The sequence below is a fragment of the Amia ocellicauda genome, chromosome 3, assembly GCF_036373705.1.
Source record: "Amia ocellicauda isolate fAmiCal2 chromosome 3, fAmiCal2.hap1, whole genome shotgun sequence".
In the NCBI taxonomy this organism is placed as follows: domain Eukaryota; kingdom Metazoa; phylum Chordata; class Actinopteri; order Amiiformes; family Amiidae; genus Amia; species Amia ocellicauda.
The window spans coordinates 47,179,994-47,200,587 of NC_089852.1; the positions used below are offsets into that span (position 1 = coordinate 47,179,994).

At 40.6% G+C, this 20,594-nt stretch overlaps 2 protein-coding genes across 2 annotated transcripts; both read left to right on the forward strand.

Annotated features, from left to right (window-relative positions):
- Positions 1-1,862: 1,862 nt before the first annotated feature.
- Positions 1,863-6,011, forward strand: hdac12 (histone deacetylase 12). Its single transcript, XM_066699753.1, has 8 exons — positions 1,863-2,227; positions 2,730-2,873; positions 3,063-3,222; positions 4,065-4,261; positions 4,641-4,791; positions 5,137-5,253; positions 5,342-5,484; positions 5,928-6,011. Exons 1-8 carry the CDS (start codon positions 2,111-2,113, stop codon positions 5,949-5,951), a joined length of 1,053 nt encoding a protein of 350 aa, XP_066555850.1. The 5' UTR covers positions 1,863-2,110; the 3' UTR covers positions 5,952-6,011.
- A 2,941-nt stretch (positions 6,012-8,952) lies between these two features.
- rfc3 (replication factor C (activator 1) 3) lies at positions 8,953-19,031 on the forward strand. The gene is made up of 9 exons (XM_066699755.1): positions 8,953-9,173; positions 9,411-9,548; positions 11,572-11,639; positions 12,091-12,188; positions 12,430-12,611; positions 13,696-13,832; positions 16,504-16,602; positions 18,279-18,348; positions 18,753-19,031. Exons 1-9 carry the CDS (start codon positions 9,087-9,089, stop codon positions 18,942-18,944), a joined length of 1,071 nt encoding a protein of 356 aa, XP_066555852.1. The 5' UTR covers positions 8,953-9,086; the 3' UTR covers positions 18,945-19,031.
- The last annotated feature ends 1,563 nt before the right edge of the window (positions 19,032-20,594 follow it).

Below are 20,594 nucleotides of genomic sequence, written 5' to 3' on the forward strand. Positions count from 1 at the left end.
CAGAAAAAATTGAGAGAAAAAAGTTAAAAGACATACATTAATGTAATGTTATTCTTCACTTGCATTTGTTATAACCTGCTAGCACAATCTACCAAAAGCTGTTTCAATCTACTTTAACTGACAAGCAGAGAATACACCGCTGATGGAAAACTCATTGCAGTTGATTAGAAAAGTGATGAGTACCATTCTACATTAATATTAGTTCCCTTTCTCACAAGTTTCAAGCACATACTTTTTTCTTAGAAAGGGTTGGAACTTAAGGTTAAACATGGTTTTGTGTTTCCATTTTAAAAGCAGTAACTGGAGTAGATTTGAACATAATGAAAAATTTACTGTACATGGGAGGCAAAGGAAATCACAGTCTCTGAAATGTTATGAATTCAACCAACTGAAACCTTTTAAGGGCCCCAATGGGCCGACATGGGGCGTGCAAACAACCAGAACATGCTTTTCCGTGTTCAATGAGTTAATAATGTGTGTGCTCTTTTTGGTATTTGTTGATAACCTTGCGATAGACACTGCTGTTAAAACAACATAGCATTCGTGTTTTAACCTGCGCTGATCCTCACCTCATGTAAAAGTGCCTTAGTCAATATGATTAGCTTCTCTGTATGCATGGAATAATGTAGCGTTAGTTAAAGTAAATGCATCTGTAGCTGCAGGTGTCCAGTATTAAATATATTAGTAGAGAAGAATAAAAACATTGAGGTTAACAACCAACTTACTACTGTTGTCTATATAATTAAATTACAGCTGCAACTCAACACTACAACAAGCTTACCTCTAGGAATATGTAACATCAGAAAATTCAGTTAATTCATTCACTGCACAATCATAGAATTTTTCTAGGGACTTTTTCTAACTCGGTCTTGGTCTTTCAATGCATCCAGCTTCAGCCTTTTTAGCTGCAGGATTCAGTCAGAGTGTTTTGGTGCAGGCAAGACTGAGAGGTGCATCTCCCCGGCACAGCTCAGCTGTCTGCTTTGGGAAAAGTTCATTTTGCTAGAATCAATGTCCATTTTGCAGCAGACACAAAGGATGCTATGGGAATACCTCGGACATGTTAAGTATTACATGTTGGGTTATTTCCACACCTACAAGGCAACTCAGATTATAGATATTTTAAACCACTATTGTGTGTATGTAAATATATGAAGGCAGTTTTTAGATCACTTCAAATTAAGAAAACCTCTCTGGCCTGGTGATCCACAAACAAAACTAGTAAATGCCAAGAAAAACATATGCAGTTTGTAACGACAATATCCAGTACAGTGCTTTCAATGGAAGTTAAATTCCACACTGCATTCTTGCAATACATTTGAAAGTCTTGAATAAGGTGCGGAAAACTGCAAAACTTCAAAAGCAAGTTGTATGTCTTATTTTATTAGGCCTTTGCATGCCTTATGAGGAGTCTCCAAGGAGAAAAGAACAGCCTTGCAATGCCTTTTGCTTCTGTGCTTGCTTCCTTGCTTAATGATCCTAACTGTATATAGAAACATGCTCAAATAAACCAAACACGTTTCAATTCAAAATCAAATATTTGATTCTTGCTACCACCTAGTGGCTAGTGCGCAAACGTAACACTGTGTTTCAACACTAAACGTCTTTTGTAGATCAATCATTTTCAGATCCGAGCTACAGATAAAATATGTTCACGTTTCAACCAAAATGCGCTTGTGTGGGTTCATACCTGTGGTCATAGTTCAGTGGACAGTTGTAATATATATATATATATATATACATCAAAACCAACCCTGACTATGTTACCTTAGTAAAAATGGTTTCTTTCGACACAGTTTGCCAGTGCTCCGCTACAAAGTAGAAAGTAAGGCAACTGATGCCAATGACATTGAGTTCCTACCTTAGCAAACATGGCGCTCGGCAGTTTAGCGTTGTAGTGTCCTTTCCTGGGACTGGGTTATTCGCGTCTATCTGAGGAGCAACATCTAAAAGGATAGGAGCTTTTACTAAAAATACACACATGTTGCTGCATTTATTTCCATTAGATACAACAGCAGTACGTGGTGCAGACGTCATGATACGGTGATGTCTTGTTTCTCACCAGCCGATGCTGCTGTACAGACACACATACGCTTAACCAATTCAAACAATGAACATTATAAGTGCAAAGCCGAATGCATTGTGTGGAAATGCGTTTAGTTTTAAAGGTACGTTTTTGAGGAAAGGTGTCCAGCATGACTGCTGGAAGAGATGCTTGCAGACTGAAGTAAGTATTTGTGCAATGCAAGCACTACAGCTCTATCTAAAATGTGCTTGTTTAAATGAATCAATAGTGCTTCGCAGGTAATTGGTATGCTTTTTCAGTGCGATACAAAGGGGCATGACTTTATAATCCAATCGTATTAGCGTAGTTGTTTGTTGGAGTATATTCGCATTTCCATGAGATTTACCTGCCTCAGTACAAATCACAGTTTTGGTAAAGGTGCTGCAGCCCTGGTACTGGAAAGCCCCAATCACTTACAGTGATGTTTGTGTTTCTAAAGACATTCAGTAATCGGGGATCATTTGGAAACCTTCACCTCTCAAGGACCACAGTTCTGTTAATTGAAAAAGTGGCGTGCTTAATTGATTGCCAAGCGTCTTAAGAAACTAATTAGAGTTAGAGCGACCTATGGAATTGGATTGGAATAAAACATATTTTGGCCCAGTAGTAGGTCATTGTTATAGGAAAATATCCTCCCAGACTAATACATTGTGCTTCTCCGCAGGTTAAAGAGGGCTCCGGTGGTCTTCCAGTTGTTCATCACAGTAAATATGCTTGCGATCTACCGCCAAATCACAGATTTCCAATGGAGAAGTTTTCAAAGGTTATGCACTTCCTCCTTAAAGATCAAATTATATCAGAAAAACAGGTAAGTGGTGTTAAATAACTGATTCGGTTTGCACAGTTTGAAGGCACCTGTCTTGTAAACACTGTTTTGGTCTTGTAAACAAATGTAGTGAAACCTGGCCAGATGTCAGAAAACTCAAATTATTTTATTTGTTTAACAATATCAGGACAAAAACTGTTCCGCGTACCCAAACTTCCTTTTATTGTACAGGTGTGGACCCCTCAGTGGGTGTCCAAAGGTGTGCTTAGCAGTGTGCACACTGAGGACTACCTGGAGAGCTTGCTGAATGGAAAGACCAGCCCAGAGGAGCAGAGGAGAACAGGATTCCTCTGGAGTGAAGGGATAGTGAGCCGCTGCCGCTATGAGACAGGTAAGAACTGATTCTTACTGACCCAAACAATGTAAAATTCAGGCTCCCCAATTCCATACTGCCTGCACCTGTGTGTACGCAATAGAAAAACAAATGTCACAATCCTATGCTATTTTCTGTTTCTATTTTAGTAACAGAAAGAACAATGGCGTGGGTGAAAGAAAGAGTGTCTGACATTTATGCACCCTTATGCCTCTCTTTAGAGACCTGAGTTTGGCATCTTTGGAAGGGTTTAATTGCTGACCTGTCGACAGCCTGAATTTCACAATCCATTTGCTTCAAAAATAGACTCTGGATTCAAAAATGACTGAAGCTCTTACTCATTCCTTTACAGTGAAGTTGAAAACAGACTTTCTATAAATGGACATGTTACATTTGCACTTCGCTGTGAAAGGCATTTCCTCTCTTTTCCTTCTTCTTCTGCCACCTCCTACGGAGTGGTTTAAATGCAGCCAAGTGTCCTTTCCAACACAGTCGACAGGGGAGAGGGGAAAATCCTACAAAGGCGGTCAGCTCAGCCAGTGCCAGAGTTTCTCTATGAATTATTCTACGGAAAGGTCCATTGGGTTGCTTTTTGCAGGAAGTTTGAATTATTACTTGTTAGATTCCAGCTTGATGTTTTTGCAAGGTGGTTTTTGCACAGATCACACAACGAAGAGACCTCTAACTTATGGGTTCCGTACACAGATGGTTTGGAAGTGTACAGTTCTAAATCCATCACCCCTGCTTAAAACTAAGCCTAACATCCTGTATCCTGACTACTTTCAGGGTATGAAGAAACATACATAGCTGTTAATTATGACTAACAGATGAGCATGTGACTTAACTATGTTTTAAAACAGGTGGCACAGTTCTAGCTGCCAACATTGCACTGCAAAGAGGTCTTGCATGCAGTACAGCTGGAGGAACTCACCATGCTTTCCCCAGCTACGGAGCCGGATTCTGTCTGCTTAACGACCTGGCCGTGACTGCAAAACAGTGCATGGACAGCTCTGGAGCCAAAAGGAAGGTCCTTATCATCGACTTGGATGTACATCAGGTACTGTGGGGTCATGTATGCCGCTTGCATCAAACTTGGTACCAAGGAAAGAGAACCGTTGGCACAATCATTCTGAGATCTTCCAGATTACTTTGTTGTAGGAAGCTCAAGGAGTAAGAACCAGTTCACTTGTGCACGTCTCTGTCCTGAGTGATCAGGCTCTTGAGTGTGACTGTGTCTTGGCTGTGCCCTTCTTATTGTTGACACTACATTCCATGCTTATTTCATATTGTGATTTTTCTTAATATAAGGCAAGAGCAGGGGGTTGCAGGTTGAATAATGAGCCTCACAAAATGAGGAGCATAAATAATTAGGAGCTGTTAATCCACCTGCTTCTAAAAGGCTCAGTTTGGTGTCGGTCTACTTTCACGTGACAAAGGGAGACGGCACTGCTTATATCTTCAGGGAGGAGTCGCGCGTCTTCACGTTCTCCATCCACTGCGGGAAAAACTTCCCCGTGCGGAAACAGCAGAGCGATCTGGACGTCAGCGTGGACGAGGCCATGGGAGACGAGGATTACATCGCGACAGGTGATCCTCTGCTACTCTCTTAGACAGCGCTTCTTCTCTTGCTTAATCAAATCCAACAAATGTACAGTTTACAAAGTCAATCCTAAATATAACTTATATTTATCATCACTGGCTGCAGAAAATGTATGACTAAAAACCTCATTCCACTCTATGCCAGCACACCACGTACTATCGCAGCTACAAATGAAAAGGTATTACTCCAGCCCTCTTCCTCATAATAATTAAACCTTCCTAAAATTAGTGTGTGTGGGAGCCTTTTTTAACTAAAATGCATAAGAACTAGTCTATTTTTATCACTCCCCATGGGAAATTTTGGACATTTTTATATGTATTCTTCTTTCTCAGTTGAGACCCACCTCCCTTGGGTGCTGGACAGTTTCCGTCCCGACTTGGTGTTGTATGATGCCGGCGTTGACCCCCATAGAGACGATGAACTAGGGAGGCTCCGGATGACAGATGAAGGTACAAATGGAATTACTCCAGTACATGAGAAATATAATTTCAAATTACAAATGGTTTGTGTTTCTTTGTTGTTGTTTTTGATTTGCAGGTCTTTATCAGAGAGACATGTGTGTTATTGACATGGTTGTTGGAAAAGGGATTCCTTTGGCCACCGTGATTGGTGGAGGCTATTCGAGAGACATTAATCTGCTGGGTCTCAGGCATACTTTAGTCCACAGAGCTGCTGCCAAGGTAACCCAAATATTGTCCAAAGTCTAATCAATAGCCTTAAAGAATATACATAGAGCTGACCAGTGTACTGAGAAGCTCTGTCCACATATTATTGTCTCAATTATTGTTTCAAAAAACACCCTCCAGAATCCCACTGGTTGAGCAAAACGAAAAGTTTGATATCCAAAAAGCTTGGCAAATGATAGTTAAAAATGTAGTAGATCCTGGCATAATGATAGCTTTCATTTGAGTTGTATAGCTAGACATAACACACCTTTGCTTGTTTACCTATTTGTAATTCAATATAGTCAGTATACATTTTCACAATGTTACCCTTGGTGTAAATTACATGGTACAGAATATTAAGAAAAGTTTATATTTCCAACTGCATACACTTCAGAAGGTTTTAAATGCATTATATGAAATCTGCCGTGTAGTTACATTTTTTTATTTTTATATTTCAGGTGTGGGAAAGACATGGATTGTGAATACAAAGTGCAATCATTTTTGTTCCAAGCAATAAAGTCTCATTGTATTTTAAAGAAAAACTGTCTATACTTAAATTATTTAAAGTATTGTTTTTGTGTGTTTGTATGGATGGCATAAAGTATGATGACATTAACTTTGGGACTATTTAATTAATTCACTTATATATGCAGCATCAGTATTCAGTTTGTGGGACACAGTGTATTAAATTATTTGCCAACAATGCTGTTCAATATAAGCATTGAGATATTTCTTGAACAAACTGCTGTTACCACATACTGGGCCATATTCATAAAACATTTACCATCAAACTGTTAACATCTGTTTTTCCTAATGTGGTCAAACAAAATGTAATAAGTGAGGAAGTGTCACATAATTGTGCTAAATTAAATTAAAAGTTAATACAATTCTTGTCTTTACATTTTTTATACCACAGAGTGTTTGTTTTTCATCTTTTTAAACTTGGGTGGTAAATTGAACATGATGTTAGCATTCTATGAATATGGGCCACTATGTACAAAAAGCTTTTTTTTTTTTAAATAATGAATTGCGTGAGACGAACAGAACTGTTTTAATCCAAAGATTTACTACTACCGTTGTCATGGAAAGAAGAAAAGTACCATTTGCAGAATATAATTGAAAGTGATTAAAGTAGCATTACAATTGAACTCCCAGGATACTAGGTATTTAATATTGCTTTTATTCAATGCCTATTGCATTGCTTTTTTAGAAAAATAGTAGCAAGGGGATTTTAAAGTCACATTCTTTGTGAATTCTCTTATCTTTTTTCATAACTGGCCATACAGCATCTTGACAGTCTGTCATCTATTGTAAAGCCAGGCATTAACAGGTTGGCACTTTATTATTTATATTGTCATGGGGAGAGATCTGTCCTCATTTTCTCCAGTGTGCTATTTGGCAGATGCTTGCTTCTGCAGGCTATAGATTCGTGTTAGTAATGATAGATTAAATTGTGTTGCTGCCATCTTTTTATTTGTAACACTTCTTCCAACTAGTTGGTAATTTATTTATCATTAATGTTTTCCTGGCGTAACAGTAGTACTGGTACACGATCACTTATGTGCGGTCCATGTAAATAACTACCTCAGAGCACTGAAAAATGAATGGAGTCATGATAGAATGAGGGCCTTCAGCTCTTATTACCATTCCTTGCTATCAAATGTAACTATTTAAAAATGATTTAGTTACTTCATCATCCTTACTGTGTTTGATATTGATATACACTCACCTAAAGGATTATTAGGAACACCTGTTCAATTTCTCATTAATGCAATTATCTAACCAACCAATCACATGGCAGTTGCTTCAATGCATTTAGGGGTGTGGTCCTGGTCAAGACAATCTCCTGAACTCCAAACTGAATGTCTGAATGGGAAAGAAAGGTGATTTAAGCAATTTTGAGCGTGGCATGGTTGTTGGTGCCAGACGGGCCGGTCTGAGTATTTCACAATCTGCTCAGTTACTGGGATTTTCACCCACAACCATTTCTAGGGTTTACAAAGAATGGTGTGAAAAGGGAAAAACATCCAGTATGCGGCAATCCTGTGGGCGAAAATGCCTTGTTGATGCTAGAGGTCAGAGGAGAATGGGCCGACTGATTCAAGCTGATAGAAGAGCAACTTTGACTGAAATAACCACTCGTTACAACCGAGGTATGCAGCAAAGCATTTGTGAAGCCACAACACGTACAACCTTGAGGCGGATGGGCTACAACAGCAGAAGACCCCACCGGGTACCACTCATCTCCACTACAAATAGGAAGAAGAGGCTACAATTTGCACAAGCTCACCAAAATTGGACAGTTGAAGACTGGAAAAATGTTGCCTGGTCTGATGAGTCTCGATTTCTATTGAGACATTCAGATGGTAGAGTCAGAATTTGGCGTAAACAGAATGAGAACATGGATCCATCATGCCTTGTTACCACTGTGCAGGCTGGTGGTGGTGGTGTAATGGTGTGGGGGATGTTTTCTTGGCACACTTTAGGCCCCTTAGTGCCAATTGGGCATCGTTTAAATGCCACGGCCTACCTGAGCATTGTTTCTGACCATGTCCATCCCTTTATGACCACCATGTACCCATCCTCTGATGGCTACTTCCAGCAGGATAATGCACCATGTCACAAAGGTCGAATCATTTCAAATTGGTTTCTTGAACATGACAATGAGTTCACTGTACTAAACTGGCCCCCACAGTCACCAGCTCTCAACCCAATAGAGCATCTTTGGGATGTGGTGGAACGGGAGCTTCGTGCCCTGGATGTGCATCCCACAAATCTCCATCAACTGCAAGATGCTATCCTATCAATATGGGCCAACATTTCTAAAGAATACTTTCAGCACCTTGTTGAATCAATGCCACGTAGAATTAAGGCAGTTCTGAAGGCGAAATGGGGTCAAACACAGTATTAGTATGGTGTTCCTAATAATCCTTTAGGTGAGTGTATGTTAATGTTAAATGTGTTTCATTGTTTGTATGCATTATTAGAAGTTAGTTTAATTGTCTTGTCATCTCTATCGTTTGTGATTTGTTAAAACATTTTGTATCCCTTCTCAATAAAGTTGGTTTATGACACAGTTCTTTTATTTAAACGTTATTATACAGCATTATACTGGAGAAACGACTTGACTATCAAATGTATGCATTTATTATCGTTCTCGCTCTAGTTACATATTTTCACATATATCAAATATCAGCTTTTCTTACCCGAGAGGCCCTAGTCCAACGCAACATTTGTCACTGGCAGTATATCAGATGTGTTTTATTTAAATTAGGCTATTTGGTTTTTCAATCCAAGTTAGTTTTAGTGTTGTTTCATTATTATTCATTTTGAAATCACATATATTTACTTTGTTTCCTCCTAACAGAATCTCAACTGATCTTTTCAACTGTATTGACAAAAGAGAGATTGCGCTTCGAGGACGATTTTCAAAGACGTTTCCCTCGCGTACAGTTTGTCCCCATCGACGCCCCGTACTGGAAACCTATTTGACAGCGCGGGTTGTGCGCAGTTAGCGGGAGAATGTCGGTACTGTAAACACAAGCAAGTGTGTTAGGCTTCTCTTCCCTCTAAAAATAAACCCATATATTAAAACCACACGAACACACCGAATTAAAATGAGTCTGTGGGTGGATAAATACAGACCGACCTCTTTGGCCAAACTGGATTATCACAAGGATCAGGCCAGCCAGCTGAAAAACCTGGTGAGTGGAAGACTTTGCAGCCGTCTTTTCACGGAATTATTTTTGCATGTATACTATAATGCATTGTATTGATTCCTATTCTGAAACGCATCGATACAAATAATTGCACGAATGTGTAAAATGCAAATTGCAACTTTAGCTTGGCTTACAAATGCGAAGTTTTTAAAACGTATACTGAATTTGGGCGGAAACATACAACATTAGATAAGCGTTTATCTCAATGTATTTCCATTGCAGGTACAAGGAGGAGACTTCCCACATTTGCTGGTATATGGGCCATCAGGCGCTGGGAAGAAAACGCGGATCATGTGTTTGCTACGAGAGCTGTACGGGGCCGGAGTGGAAAAGCTGCGCATTGAGCATCAGTCCATAACGGTAAGCAGAAAACACTGACTGTCAGTCGCTTGAATTGGGTTACAGTCTGCAACCATCGCTGCTTACGGGTTTAGTAGTGTATTTGTCGTTAGCACCGTAAATATTATCATTCTGTCTTGAGAAACACAGTAGTCTTAATTCACCAACACACAGATATCTAAAATGCAGTCTTGGATAAACACACTGGGCTTTAAAGTTTTGTTTCCTGTTGTAATGAAAATTGCATTTCATCTATAAAATCCCTTTAAAGCGGTACTGTGTTCCTTAAGGCAATACGTTCTTCTGAGGATTCAGAATCTAGCTAATGTGCTCTGAATTTGTTCCCAAATTCATAATTTAATAAAGGATTGAGAAATAAGGTCTAGTATTGTCATTGTAATGTCAGATGATACAGTGAGGGGAAAAAAGTATTTGATCCACCGGCTGATTTTGTATGTTTGCTCACTGACAAAGAAATGATCAGTCTATAATTTTAATGGTAGGTGTATTTTAACAGTGAGAGACAGAATAACAACAAAAAAATCCAGAAAAACGCATGTTAATGAGGGAAATAAGTATTTGATCCCCTATCAATAAGCAAGATTTCTGGCTCCCAGGTGTCTTTTATACAGGTAACGAGCTGTAACTCTCTTAAAGGGAGTGCTCCTAATCTCAGCTCGTTACCTGTATAAAAGACACCTGTCCACAGAAGCAATCAATCAATCAGATTCCAAACTCTCCACCATGGCCAAGACCAAAGAGCTGTCCAAGGATGTCAGGGACAAGACTGTAGACCTACACAAGGCTGGAATGGGCTACAAGACAGTTGGTGCGATTATTCGCAAATGGAAGAAACTGTCAGTCTCCCTCGGTCTGGGGCTCCATGCAAGATCTCACTTCGTGGAGTTTCAATGATCATGAGAACGGTGAGGAATCAGCCCAGAACTACAAAGGAGGATCTTGTTAATGATCTCAAGGCAGCTGGGACCATAGTCACCAAGAAAACAATTGGTAACACACTACGCCGTGAAGGACTGAAATCCTGCAGCGACCCCAAGGTCCCCCTGCTCAAGAAAGCACATGTACAGGCCCGTCTGAAGTTTGCCAATGAACATCTGAATGATTCAGAGGAGAACTGGGTGAAAGTGTTGTGGTCATATGAGACCAAAATCGAGCTCTTTGGCATCAACTCAACTCGCCGTGTTTGGAGGAGGAGGAATGACCCCAAGAACACCATCCCCACCGTCAAACATGGAGGTGGAAACATTATGCTTTGGGGGTGTTTTTCTGCTAAGGGGACAGGACAACTGCACCGCATCAAAGGGACGATGGATGGGGCCATGTACCGTCAAATCTTGGGTGAGAACCTCCTTCCCTCAGCCAGGGCATTGAAAATGGGTCGTGGATGGGTATTCCAGCATGACAATGACCCAAAACACACAGCCAAGGCAACAAAGGAGTGGCTCAAGAAGAAGCACATTAAGGTCCCGGAGTGGCCTAGCCAGTCTCCAGACCTTAATCCCATAGAAAATCTGTGGAGGGAGCTGAAGGTTCAAGTTGCCAAACGTCAGCCTCGAAACCTTAATGACTTGGAGAGGATCTGCAAAGAGGAGTGGGACAAAATCCCTCCTGAGATGTGTGCAAACCTGGTGGCCAACTACAAGAAATGTCTGACCTCTGTGATTGCTAACAAGGGTTTTGCCACCAAGTACTAAGTCGAAGGGGTCAAATACTTATTTCCCTCATTAACATGCAAATCAATTTATAACTTTTTTGAAATGCATTTTTCTGGATTTTTTTGTAGTTATTCTATCTCTCACTGTTAAAATACACCTACCATTACAATTATAGACTGATCATTTCTTTGTCAGTGGGGAAACATACAAAATCAGCAGGGGATCAAAAACTTTTTCCCCTCACTGTACACTTCTGATCCATGAGAAGCTTGTATGTGTGGTATATATTAAAATATGTATTTATCCAGATTTTAACTCGTAATAAAGAAGAAAATGTTTGTTTCTTTTTCCCCCCATTCATTTTGCAGGCTCCATCCAAAAAGAAAATCGAAATCAACACATTAGCCAGCAACTACCACCTTGAAGTCAATCCTAGGTAACTACATGGAGAGCAGGGTTTGTTTTTGGAGTTTAATATGGTTTGAGGGAGGTTACTGGAAGAGAATTGAAAGACAAATATTTGATAAGATATAAACTCTGCTCTGAAGGTGTGCATTTCCTTCCAGTTAAAAGAAGAATTGCAGAACTCTCATTTGACCAATGTAAGATGATATCAAGCATGCCTGTATTGCCATGTTGCCCTTCTAGTTATTAAGTTGCAACCAGTAGATGAATGAAACAGAGTTGTCAGGAGTGCTCTCAATCTGCTAGCTAACAAATTGTATCTGGATGTATGTCGCAGTTAAAGGATAGGACTTCAGATACCGCCTGGGTCCTTGGCAGGCTTTCAGGTTTGCTAAATCACCAGTGACACTTTTAAAGACTCATGCCATAATTTACTACCTCTCCTGTGAGCCGGCCTGAAACACTGAGCATTTGTCTTCCAGTGATGCTGGGAACAGTGACCGCGTGGTGATTCAGGAGCTGATCAAGACAGTCGCACAGTCTCAGCAGATCCAGTCCAGCGCCCAAAGAGAATTCAAAGGTAAAACGAGATGCTTCAGTTAGTTAAGGGTGGCAGAGAAGTAACCATTTCATCTGACAATATAAGCACAGGCTAGTTGAGGATTGGGGATTGAAGGGTCCAGCTCTTCCAGATGTATAAATATGTAATTAAAATACAGGACTGATGTTTGTGTGCCCTGGAATTCACAGAAACCCAAATATATGCCAACACACACACTTCTTTTTGGACCACTTGTTTTTAAAAGCGTCTTGTTTGACAGTGGTGCTTCTGACTGAAGTGGATCGGCTCACAAAGGATGCCCAGCATGCCTTGCGAAGGACCATGGAGAAATACATGTCCACCTGCAGACTGATTCTGTGCTGTAACTCCACCTCCAGAGTCATCCCACCCATCCGGAGCAGGTGCCTGGCCGTGAGAGTCCCTTTGCCGAGTGTGGAAGAGGTAAGTGGTGTACTGCGAAGGGGAAAGGTTGCAGTTAAGGCAGTTCAGTGGTCATCTTGGTCCTAAACAGTCACATCCCTGTTGTGTCTGTATGTAGAACATTTGGACAGAAGTCTGTGAAGACCAAGTCAATAATGTCTGCCATAAACTGCCAGAACTTGGGTACAATGAAAAGCAGTAAACCAGGAAACCAAACCAGGATATGTATGCTGTTACATAAGTCGCTGCATATTAGTTCACTAGTTTCCTTCTGGTTTAACAGATGTTATGATATGCCAGTTGACGTGGGGTGTTCTCTTTGCAAAATTGGTTTCTTACAAGTCTCCTCTGACAAAATAAAATATGGTGGTGTGGCCTTTATAATACGCAAGACCAGTTACACTGAACCGTTCCCCCGGCCCCCTAGGGAGTTTTGAATGGCACAGCTTTATTTTATACAGTATGTAAGTGTACAAGAAGTCTCACTATTACACATGTCACCTTGTATTTAATGGGCCGTTTTAAATCTCTAGATAGACAGGGCTATTGTAGTGTGACAGGAATAATTACTAGCAAAGAACTGAGGGAACCGTTTCGCTGTGACATAGTTCACAGCCCACTGGATTCATGCAGACAGAAAACCATTTAGTTTAAGCCTGCTGTTTTTAACCCTTGTCGTTTTAAACCCGGGGGGAAATCTCTAACCAATACAGTTTGAATTTATTTTTTGTTTATTTGTTTTTTCCTGATTTCCAAACTTTTCATAGTTTTTGACTAATTCTAAATGGAATCTGTTTTCCATCTTTAATGTGACTGTTTAACAAGACGACAGCTGTTTCGTACAGAAGGATCATGAAATATTGAAATATCCCAAATGAAAAATGTTTTTGGGATATTCACGGATGGGAAGAAAAGCACTCTATTACCACTGTAGTAAAAATCAATCAATAAAAGCAATCCGTAAAAAGCAAAGACTTAAAAGACACACGCGCACGTAAAAATAAGACTCTCTTTGCGCTCTCTCTTTGCTCTGTTGCCTGTACCTCTGCCGTGCCGCATGAAAGGGAAGGGCCTGCATCTCATTCTCTCCTTCCCTCTCTCTCAGGTCTGCAGTGTGCTGAGCAGTGTGTGCCGGAAGGAAGGGCTGACGCTCCCCGGAGAACTTGCAAAGCATATTGCGGAGAAGTCGGGGTGCAATCTCCGCAAAGCCCTGCTGATGTGCGAGGCCTGTCGTGTGCAGCAGTGAGTGAACGTGTTCAGTTTGGGGAAATTTTAAATGATATAAGGCACTGGAATTCATTTGTTCAGTTAAGGTTAGAATTAAGTAACTTGGAACGCCATTGGATCAAAAAGCAGCAAGGCAGTGGGGCTCTTGGACCTGGGTTGAGAACCCCTGGTATAAGCAGACAGAGCAGGGAGAGAATAATGTTAATGCGGCAGCCTTGGCAAAGATCTTTAGGTGACCAATCAATACCACACAGCCTGAGATAACACATCCGTGGACTGATGACCCACGCAATGGGATTGAGCTGAGATAAAACGCAAGAATAGCCGCAGGGCCATTGCTGTTTTTTGATAACTAACTTAAAGAAAAGCGCTGCATCAACATATAGGTTTTAATTAGACAAAAGCAGTGTTGGGAGAAATTAGGAACTAGATTCAAAGGAGTCTTGGCCAAACTCCAACTATTTGAAAGTTCTGTTCAGTGCAGAAGTGAGCCATAAATACTTTTTTTTTTTTTTTCTTCTCTTCTCAATTGAAGTCTGACCGAGAAAACGTGCACATTTTACGTGTGTCCACAAGATGGCAAACCCATGATAGGAAATACGGCATCACCCACTCCCCGAGCCGAATCAGCATTCCTCAAGTATCGGACTATTACAGACGCTCTGCTGGGAAATAGCATTTCAGATATTAAACGCGAAGATGCAGAAGATCAATTTTGGCTTCATGTTCATTTCAGGAGCCTTGTGAATTCACTGTACACAGAGGGTCAGCTCCTGCAGTCTCTGTGGCCAGGGGGGACTCACAATTTGAAGGCTCCAAACGTTCCTTCCAATCTGTGTCTTCTCAGTGGGATCCTTCTGTGTTATGCCTGTGCACGCCTTCAGCCGGCGTGATGACACAAAGGGAGCAGAGGGACTGATAAACATCCTTCCCATAAAACTTTCTAATTAGTCACCGCATTCATTTTCACATTATTTCGGGGAGGCAGGGACTGAAGATGGGGCTCGCCAGGGAAATGTAGGAACCGGTCTTGGGTTTAGGGGATGTCACGATAAATATTAATCTCTGCATAAATATGCAGGCCCACTGACTCAGAACGCAACTTGGGACGCGGAGTTCTCACGTAGTTCACCGGGGAGTTTTTGTGAAAAGCCGTCGTACGTGACTGGCTAGGTGGTAATATATTCCTGAAGGCTTTTGGATTATGACTAAAAAGATGCCTGGGGGGGGTCACTGCGTGTGGTGACTGACAATCGGGGCCGGGATTGTGTTCCTGCCGACACTGAGAGGAAGATGAACTTCGAGAACACAAACAATATAGAGAAACCGGTGAGAAAAATTAGCTCATCAGTTTTTTTTTAGTTTTTTTTTGCCTGGAGGCACTGACAGAGCCCAATTTAAATCACGTCTTTATCTATTACATCTACATTTACTTCCCTTTTTGTTGCCTTGTTATTTATGACTGCGTTTAGAATGACTTCAGGGAGTTGATGGGTATGGGGAAGAATTTGTCACATTTGAACATCTAACTAGTCAGATGAAAACAGAACACATTACTAATTTTAGTCCCTCTTTCCCCTGGTTAAAAGCAATTCAATTAAAAGCAACATAACTATTAATTTAACTCCCTACTGATCTCATTTAAGGACATATGGAGTCAATAACATTGTATTAATACTTCTGGAATCTAAAAAATGTTGTAGAGTAGGCCACAAGGGCTCCAATCTGTCTGTTTAATAACATAAAAGTGGTCTTGCCAGCCTCGGTAGGAATATAACTGCTCCTTGAATGGGCTAGACCTGCCTTGTCCTCTGGTTTTGAACAATGTCATTATCAGTGGGTCCTTCATCCTGTATGAATTGACACTGCTAATGTACTGCTCGATCGCAACCTGCCCGTCATTTATTGTAATGGGACGAAAGAAAAGCATTCCTTGTCACGGAGCTCAAGATTATGTTTTTTCCGAGACCCCAACTCGACTGTGTGCAGATTCCTGTCGGAGAGCTAATTGCCTGTTCTCGCGGGATGGATGAAGTCATGCAATTACAGCAGATTATGCGTTCGTCCGACCTGTGCTCGCCCCCGATTTGCCTTGTCTAGTTCCGCATGGACAGCCTGTAGACGTTCTACAATCTTACAGAAATAATGGGGCGTGCGATCTATCTGTGTATAAGCCGGATCAAATTAACTAGGAGGTTCAGAGCAATGATATCACCAGCATAGCATGAAGGGGGGAGTGAATGTTACAGGAGTGATGGGCAATAGAAAGTTGGTGAAGGTGAAGTTGTGTTTATCTGCACTGCCACTGTTCATTGGGAGTTAAGTTTAATCTTCGTACTGTGGTTTATCTCTGGTTCCTGAGGGCCACAGTTGAGCAGATACAAGGGCTTTGAGGCCAAATGTGAAATAAAGCCATGGCATGCTAGACTGGGACAAAGTTGACATGGTCTTACAAAAATTGCAATGGTAGTCAAATGATTTTTCTTCCCCTTATGGGACAATTTCAGGATTTTGTCAAGTGGTGGTAGATTACAAAAGTAAAGCTAAAGTGGTGGTGAGTTTTTATGTGTGTGTGTTCATACTTTGAATGTCTTACTTTTTGTAATTGCTGTCTGAAGAAAAGGGGTGGGTAGTTCGTTTTAACTGTAGGAGACCCCAAGGCTAACCTGCATGGTGTTTGCTGTAGGTATCCCTTCTCTGTGGACCAGGACATCCCCGAGACTGACTGGGAGGTTTACCTGAAGGAGACTGCCAACGCCATTGTGAGCCAGCAGAGCCCCCAGAGGTGAGCCCTCTCAAAATGGGTACTGAATGATGTGGAGAGGAAGGCAGGGGGTTACGACTGTGACTGAATTGCTCAGGGATCGAAATGTACAAGTTAATGCTGATCCCTCTCTGTCCCGGTATAGCGCTTTGGGTAAACAGTCAAAACTGCTCTCAAAAAACAACCAATGGGAATGAAAGGCATAATGATAATGTACGTACACCTTCAATTTGTACAAGAGCAGTAATCCCTTTAATAGTACAGCTGGCTCTCTCACTGCACCAGCAGCCTGATGCTTTAAAACCCCTCTGGGCATGCAGTTATGCTTGCACAATCAGAGCTCCATCCTCTTGCATTACATGCATCGAATAAAGACAAGATGATGCAGGTGTAGGAATGACTTCCACACAGAAGCAAGGTGGACAGCGGTCACCTGCCCCTTTGGACTTGACAGGGATAAAACATGCATGTGAAAGGAGTGGTTCTCGCTGCATGTCGTTTTCTCCTTTTAATATTCTTTGTTTTCCGACTGAATGTGCTGCTCTTTCTGTGGTACATGGCCGATAAGCTGATCATTATGCTGTTTTTCCAGTTTATTTTTCTCAGTAGTTCAGAAGACTTGGGAGGGTAAGTCAAAGATTATGGTAGATATGAAATCCTCCCTTTGACGCAGACCAGTGAAATGAAACCAAGAAATAAAAATCATTCACGTTTCATTGTAATTTGCATAAATGGAAATTTGCAGATCTGTAATAATATTGAAAGACATCATTGGAGAGGTTTGTTTAATCTAGAGTCTTTATTCAAACATGGTTAAGTGCTGTTAGACTTAATTAAAACTTGATTGTGTGTGAAATTGGTTCCTGGTAAAGAATAACAGATTTAATGTGCTTAAACACTTTTGTTTAGTAGTTGTCATGTTTTTTTTTTTTTTTTATCCCCATGTTTTCAACCTCAGTGGAGCTCAGGACTCTTGCCTAGTGGGTGGGTAGCACCCTCTCTTGACTTCTGGAGGCCTTGCAACAGAATGTGCAATTACCCTGGCCTGTTACCTGCCAGGACAATGCCGGATGTGTAATTCATATCTATGCTGTCAATCATTTACTGATGCTTCTGTGGATTATAAGCACCCTAAAGATTGTGACTGTAATCTATAAAAGTCAGCCAAAAGCCTCAAGGGAACAGTGTGAGCAACCAAACATCTGTAAATCCAATATTTATTTTCCTAATTGCACCGGCTTCCTCCATATGTGATTTAGATCTGACAAAAACTATATTAGGTAGAGATCAGCCCGCTGTTGTTAATAAAACACACTTTAGTATTTGCATGCATCTATTAGATGTTGATGGTTGTGCTTGAAATTTTTAATTTAATTTTCCTTCATTAAACTGCCTTCAAGGAACATAGCTTAAGCAGAGCCAGACTAGTTTATGAGACTAAAGTGTTTTGATTAGAAAGTGCATAAATGTAATAAACCAGAAATCTACTGCACAACAGATAAAACGGTGTACCCAACAGTAACTAGTAGAATAAATTGCCTTTTCCAGACCATCTTCTTTTTAGCTTATCTTCCTTTTATTGCAGTTTCTACTTGGAGGTAGAAATGCTTTTGTATACTAACCTGGCTGTTTATAAATCAGAAATATTTTCCCAATTACTGGTGAATTTACTTTAATTTTGAACGTATTTGTTTCAGGTTGCTCGAAGTCCGTGCAAGACTTTATGAACTTCTCACCCACTGCATTCCTGCCGAAATCGTGATCAAGGTACATTATAGTTTCCCCGGCCTTGAAGAAGAATCTGAACTATTCTTAAAAGGATCCATGCAATGCAGAACTAGTGTATTTGTATGTACAAAGTAAAATAAAAATATTTAAATACATAAGACTACATCTATATATAGTTTCAAATCCTTATTTAAATTAGATAATTCGCAAAGAAGTAAAAAAACCAAAAACTTTTCAGAATTTGTTGCACTCAAGATGTCTAAAGATTCCAGTTTAAAGCTGTGAAACACTAGGATTGCCACTACATATAAATCAATGGGGAGGCAGTCTGAGACTTACACCCCCGCTCATCTTAATGGTTCAATCCGCTGGATTATTACACTTAGAACTGTGGGTTGTTTGTTTTGCGTGTTAAAAGCGGTACCTGTTCTCTCCGGCTGCAGGGCCTCGTCTCAGAGCTGCTGAGCAACTGTGATGGACACATGAAGGCTGAAGTGGCACAGATGGCGGCGTACTATGAGCACCGGCTGCAGCTCGGCAACAAAGCCATCTATCACCTGGAGGCCTTTGTGGCCAAGTTCATGGCCATTTATAAGAAGTTCCTGGAGGATGGGCTGGACAACATGATGTTCTGATGTGTTTAATATACCGTCTCTGCCCGTTCAGTTACAGTTCTCACGTGTAAAGTCCACCAATTTTTGTAATAAAGTATAATTCCTTAACTATGCTCATGAACTGTATTTATAAATCACAGGACAGAGCTGCATTTCCAAACATTGCTATACCTCTCCTACATTATCGGAATGAAAAAGCTACAACCCTCTAAATAAGACATTGCAAAATGGAAAACCGTGTTAGCAGTTTCAAATTCTCATTTTAAATTGGATCAACTGGGCAGAATCTAATTAACTGGCTTTGGTTCACACTTCACAGCACTCTTGACCAGACTGTGAGATCACATTTTGTACACAGAGACACCACACGACGTCCTAACTTACATCATGAACACGGAACCATTCGGGAGCGGAAAACTAGCCTGTTTTTTGTGATCCTTTGGTCCTAAAACAGGGAGTAAATTCTGTATAACTGTTTTCATAAACTGCACTGTAAAATACTGATTTATATATAATCAGCAATGACTGAATCTAGATTTGCTAACTGATGACGGAATGAAGTATCTCTCTCAAGGAGGCAGTGTTTATACAATAATTCCAAGGTTATATCCTTAATAGAGTGATGGGTCTGTATTTATGTAGCTGGAAAGATCTTATTGATAACTGAAACCAAAAAAAATGAAGACTTCTTTCTGTTTTTCTTTTGTTTGCAAAAACTATTTAAAATCAACTACCTTCCTTGAATGATAATAGTGAATGAACAAGGAAGTTAGTTTAGCGCAAAGAACCTTTACATACCAGAGAAACTGTGGACGAATTTCAACACAATCGAAGCCTGAGAGCGCACCGCAGAAATCCCTGACCTCCGTAAATAAATGTATTTCAATATTAACAAGACTGTAACCAGGCCAAAGATAATTTCATCCCCTGAATGAAAATAAGACCCAGATCAATCTGTGACAACCACATTTCCACATCATGGTTTTATTCTCAACCTGATAATGTAATAATTCAGCAATCTGCCAATTTCAATTACACTCCGTGCAGAAAAGCAACAGCTCTCAATTAACACTGACGGACACCACACAAAGAACACACCAAATCAGAGGTGGGAATACTTGTCAATCAAGTGGAGGCTAACAGAGATGTGTTGTATTGTTGTGTAGAAAGGTAAAAAACAACAATCAAATCAAAAACAAAATTAAAAAGGAAAGACATAGCAGGAAAGTTCAATGCCTTACTATTCTTATGAATGTAATGTGTGGGCGACCTCTACGATGATTAGGTTTCATAATTCTGTGAATTGTAGCTTTACTACCACACGTAGGGAGATGTTTGCAAAATGCATTGGTATTCTTTCACGACTTGCATCTCTCCTCACGATCCCCCCCAGACCACTCACAAGCTCACAAGGCTATTCACAAACGTCTCGCATCGCATTTCAAATGTTGCACTCACGATGGCTCGGTTACAGTAAAGCAAGACTGAATTAGCTCCTCATAAGAAAAGGAGTTTTAGCGCCCTTCTCTGTGCTGCGAGATGAAGCCAGGCAGCTGAAGCAGTTGCACTAATTTGATTTCTTTACACCCATTAAAGTTTCAGACTACAGATAATAAGAGGGGGAAGATTCCTCTTGCCATTGACGTCACTGTTCCACACTGAGAATGTCTT